The sequence below is a fragment of the Wolffia australiana genome, chromosome 7 (assembly GCF_029677425.1).
Source record: "Wolffia australiana isolate 7733 chromosome 7, ASM2967742v1".
NCBI classification, from domain to species: Eukaryota; Viridiplantae; Streptophyta; class Magnoliopsida; order Alismatales; family Araceae; genus Wolffia; species Wolffia australiana.
Window position 1 is genome coordinate 5,142,201 of NC_135841.1, and position 5,333 is coordinate 5,147,533.

At 40.9% G+C, this 5,333-nt stretch overlaps 1 protein-coding gene across 3 annotated transcripts; it reads right to left on the reverse strand.

Moving 5' to 3' along the window:
• Positions 1–461: 461 nt before the first annotated feature.
• Positions 462–4,337, reverse strand: LOC144705960 (Polynucleotidyl transferase, ribonuclease H-like superfamily protein). Of its 3 annotated transcripts, XM_078578834.1 has the most exons (9): positions 3,920–4,337; positions 3,236–3,366; positions 2,922–3,098; positions 2,736–2,848; positions 2,079–2,195; positions 1,875–1,989; positions 1,576–1,791; positions 1,153–1,379; positions 783–1,052 (listed from the first exon to the last, which is right to left on the reverse strand). In XM_078578834.1, the coding sequence occupies exons 1-9, from the start codon at positions 4,264–4,266 to the stop codon at positions 924–926; spliced, it is 1,572 nt and encodes a 523-aa protein (XP_078434960.1). In that variant the 5' UTR covers positions 4,267–4,337; the 3' UTR covers positions 783–923. The 3 variants fall into 3 exon arrangements, with proteins under 3 accessions (XP_078434957.1, XP_078434958.1, XP_078434960.1); XM_078578831.1 differs by having other exon boundaries at positions 462–1,379; XM_078578832.1 differs by having other exon boundaries at positions 462–1,379; positions 3,934–4,292.
• Positions 4,338–5,333: the final 996 nt, after the last annotated feature.

Genomic DNA, 5,333 nt, shown 5'->3' on the forward strand with positions numbered 1-5,333 from the left:
TGTCACACATGAATTAAAATATCGATGGAACTTATGATAACAAAAACAAATTTTCCTTTACGATCAACATATGAAAAATATAAAAAGACAACAGTCTAAATCATAGTTTGCCAACAACATTTTTTTTGCTTGAATGCCTATGAATGTGCTGAAATATACAGATGATAGGGAGCACACTTACTAGTTTAATACACTGTAATATTAAAGTGCCATGAATCAGACCTTCGCATGATGCAAACTTTAGGTGCACTGTTTTATTTTACGTCTGGATGTTTTCTTGCTTTTGATCAGTTCAGACTAAATATTTTGGAACTTCAAATATTTTTCCTTATTTTATCTCACCCATATGATCAAATCATCCACTTGTTTTCTTATCTCTAATATGGAACTTGTATTTTTTGCAGTTTAAGCATGATCCATCTTCAGGGAGGAAAAGATTTCAGGACATAGCAAATTGTACCTGATTCTCAAAGAAATAATCTTCCTGGAACGGGCTAAATGCTTTATACATAGAAAGAATTGGTGTAGGGCTGCAGATACATACAATCAGCAGGAAATCCAAGTGGCATATGGACCTTCGAAAAATGTCCAAATCTCTCATTGGACACGAACCACTTCCCAAGTTGAAAACACATTTCTACTCTTCCACAAAAAATATGCCAGAAACGAATTCCCAGCAAGTCAGCTTGTCTTCCAGAAGCATCAATCTAATGTTTCTCAACATAATTACAGATCATCAAGATTGATGGCTAACTGGTTGTTCCACGAAGTTTCTGCTGACTCTTTCCTTCCACATAAATGACGATTATCACAATTAAGGGCAAATGACTTTTCTAAGGAATCTGCCAATTCATCATCCCAAAGTCCCACTTCTAATGCCCTACCGTAAGCCTCAAATCCAGCAATTTTCAGCCCATTACCTATCATCTCCGCCAAGGGACTTCCAGCAATACTCCCAGATGCAACCTCTCGAAGCAGCTCATGACAAGAACAAGGATTCTTGAAAGCCACAACTGCACAGTTCCTGCTAGCCATTGCCAGATCAAAGTCTTCTGAGAAAATAGAGTGAGAACCAGTGAGCAGATCCTTAGTTTTTTCTGTGGAACCCATGAAACCAAATCCCCAGATGAAGATGATATTAGATGTTCTCACTTTTTCGACATTGGCAGGCACTTCATCCTCGTATCTGTCTTCATTATCTAAGAGAACAGTGTTTGAAGGAGGAAAGACATTGGCATAGCCGTCTATGGAGCGTAGTCCTGGATTATCACTCGTCTGATGATCAGAGTGATTAATATTCAGCAATAGACTGAGTTTGGCAAATAAACTAGTGATCTTTAATGCTAAATGCCCATGATGCTGGCCCGTTGTCTTGGAAGCTGATCACAAAAAAAGCATGGTCAACGTAACAAAAACAACATACCCCTAGTTCTAACAAAAATAGTTCATAGCAGAGAAGATCGGGGAAAGAGGAAATGTGTCATTTCGTACTCAACTAGATATATTTTTTAAAATATAAATGTGCTGTTTTCTTCGTAAAAAAATACAAATGTGCTGTTTGGGGGAGGGATATACCTTTCTCTGGGATCTCTATTTTCACAGGCACAAAAAATTGCTTGCTCAGTTGAGAAATAGCAGCTGGCATGCTGTTGGTCTTTCTTAATGCATCCAATTCCCTCATTAAATAGTTAATATCAACAACATAAGGGAATACCATTCTCAAGGAGCACATGAACTCCTCCAAACTTGAAGGAAGCGGGCCAATAAATTTTGAGTGAATGAATGTGAAATCTACAACCAGAAAAGCATCAAATTAACTTATTGAACTTTATGAGGAGAAAAAGAAGAAATTCATGCAAGAAAATTTGAATCACCATTCAGAGCATTGTAAGTAATGATCGGTTTTTGAGAACAAGCTATCATATCAATGACCTCCCTGAACCCGCGAAACTTCTTCTCATTTTCCTCCTCGAGGCATTGAATCTCGTTCTACATTGAGGTATTCTTTTTTTAGCAGACTAAAATAATAAAAATCATAATTAATACGTAGTGATCTACTTGAAAAAATGTTTCAATACCAAAAGAAGACTCTTATCTTCCTCTGAACTTGTCAACACAACTTTAACCTCCTTCACTCCGCCATCTTTGTCTGGTGTAATAAGCGGTACAAGATTCTCAAAATAACTTTTCAACACCTGCATTCCGAGAAAACCAATCAACGGCACAGAATAATAATAAAAAACTAATTAGAACTGTAACGTGCCATAGAGGAGTGAGCAGAAGCAAAAGAGAGTAATCAATGCCTTATTTATGTTCGTCAATGTAATTGTGTTCTTGCCATCCCTCTCTCTACATCTCCTTCTACATCGATAGACCTCTCTACACCCATCCCCATCATTCTCCTCAACCTTTCTAGATTCTCTCGATCTGTGTTTGACAATGGATTGAAAGGATCCCCGACTGGGGTCTTGACAGTTTCCTACCCTTATATGGGGACAGTAAAGTTACATGAAAGCCCCGGTTACAACAAGAATAATCAACACATGTTTCCTCTTTATTCAAACAACAAATTAGATAAAAGCTTCATTACATCCTTTCAATAAGAGATTAGCCTCCCACTAATGACGGATTTCAAACTTTCTTAATTTCTAAAAATGACAGCTGGTACGAAAAATCATCTAAAAGAATATACAAAATAAATACTTCCATAGAGCACAGGTAAGAACTAAACGGACCTGGGCTACTAAAAGCACTTGGCGATGACTGCAAACATCGATGTTTAAGCATGGCCTTGAACCATAAACTTCTCCTCCTTGCAAAAGCTTCCTCAAAGACCTCACCAGGGCATCTAAACATCGTGAATTTAAAGGCAGCTCAAGAGAAATATAAGAAACTTCAAAGACAGGAGAAAACTACCCTACCTTCGCTTGGATTTGAACTCACACACGCTCTATGCCATTGTTCAATCTTTACTTTAATCTTTTCCATGAAAACTTTGTCCGCAACAGAAGTGAAGGTGGAGGTAATTGTGTGCAGTTTGGGCACAGGGTTCTGATGCTTTATAGTGGACTCTTGTACTCTGGAAAGGTAAGAAAGGCCTGCAAAGAAAATATTTAAAAATCATTCGAATTCTCACATTATTATCTTCCTATCATGATTTAGTAATAGACTTATAGTTAGCCTTCTACTCAAGAGAAAACCTCACATGCAAACCAGTATACGGCTTCTCACTCACCATCATAAATGCATCGGTTAAAGTCAATGCCTTCTCTTGCCATGGAGCTGATAAATGATGTTTGGCAAGAAAAACTATATGAAGGCATGCCAACGTTGAGTTCATCTCTTGGAAATAAGTGAAAATTGTACCTGAAATATGGACCAAAACAAAGAAAATCCATCATATTTAAGCTTCTCAATCTGAAACAAAGAAATGGAGCTGCGTCGACCCCAAGATGAAATCAGATATAGATAATTCTAAATAAGTAAAAGAAACTTAGTTATACTCCTAAATTACATAAATAGAATCCGTCGTCTAATAAATTATCGGCAGATAAAATAAGCCAAAGAGTCATATTCCACTTTGCTCTTATTTGCACCAAAACCCAAAGAAGGAATTACTTCCATAGAGAAACCTCATCCTTCCAAAACAATCGCCTCGAGACATAAATAAAAGTGTTTTGATCCATGCCTCCCTCTAAAATAAACGAAGGCCATCTTCCAAGAACATTAATCATCCAAAAAATTGATCATTCAGGACCCAATTCAAGCGATTACGACAACCAGATCGGACACGCTTGATCCAGAAGCAAACCCAATAAAAAAAACAGATCACCGACAGAAAATGAAGAAACTTATGCGAATTCAGAAAACACAATGTCATTCGGAAGAAAAAGAGTTGATCAAACAGGAAAAAACTTACGGATGGGCCACAACCTTGGAGCCCTGGAGCTGGAAGGGGCAAACGGTGAACTGAAGCAGCTGGAATCGCTCAGCGGCGACCCTCGCCTTGAGATAGGCCGTCTCGACGGTATCGACGAAGGAGACGCGGTGCCACCATGGCCGGTGGCTTCCAGGCGGCGAGACGGCGGAGGAAGAGGATGAAGAGAACGCGGCGCCGGTCTTCTGGGCGGAAACCGCGATGAAGTGAGCATCTTGGATGTGCTTCGCGATCTGCTGCAGCGCCTCGGAGAAGTTGGATTTGGTGATCTGCTTGATGGAACCACCCCGTTGAATGCCCGGCAGGGGTGGCGAGAGAGCTCTGGCCATCTTCTCCTCGCCCTTGTGGCTTTACTTCTGCTCTGTTCGAGTTTGTATAGGCTCTGCCCCAGTTCAGTCGGGAAGGCAGAAAAACAAGTAATACACCAACTCTCTTAGTTATATATTTATACATATATTATGCTTCTCTCTATATATATAGATATAGATATATAGCTATCTATCTCCCTCTCTCTACTTCCCTCCTATACATCTCTCTCTATCTATCTCCCTCACTCTAGACACGGTTGTTTTGTTCTGTTCGTTTGAAACAAACAAAAAATTCGCACAAAAAGAACCGCATAGGGCCTTGTTCTTTGTTCTGTTCTTTTTTTTTTCCAAAAATGAACAAAATTCACACATTCGCACATTTGCACAAAACTAGAACAAAATTTGAACAAAGCAAACAAAAGAACCGCACACAGGTCTGTGCAATGTTTTGTTTGAATTCGTTTTTGTTCTATTCGGAAAACCGAACAGAACGAACAATTCACACAAATTCGCACAAAAAGAACAGAACTACCACGTCTACCTCATTCTACCTCCCTCTCTCTCTGTCTTTCTCTCTTCTGGTCTCTCTTTCTCTCTTTCTATCTTTCTCTCTCTCTCTCTCTACATATATATCTTAAACATATATATATATATATATCTTTAAGCCCATGAGAACATATATGTTAAAAATTGATGCAGGACAACGACGGTGACGTCCTACGGCGGCCACGTGATCCGCTCGTCCTACTCGGGGATGATCGGATCGGACTGCACGTCCCGCTCTTGGGGTATTCCGGAAAGGTCTCGCAAGGGGCGTCAATTCGATGAAGCTGATGGTGATGCGGTCTCCACATGGTCTGTGCTCACGTGGTAGTCGTCGAGACGTTGGTAGACCTGACGGTCGGTGGGCGAGTAGGTCTGCCGCCCGGATGATGAGACGGCGGCGAACTGTGCAGCGGCATACGCCGACCAAGGGCGGCGGCGGGTGGCGGCCAAGGGCAACGGCGTGCGGCGTCCGAAGGCGGCGGTAGTGGCGGCGGGCGGAGGGCGGTGGGCGAGGACTGCGGTGTGCGACAGCCGAGGGGGGC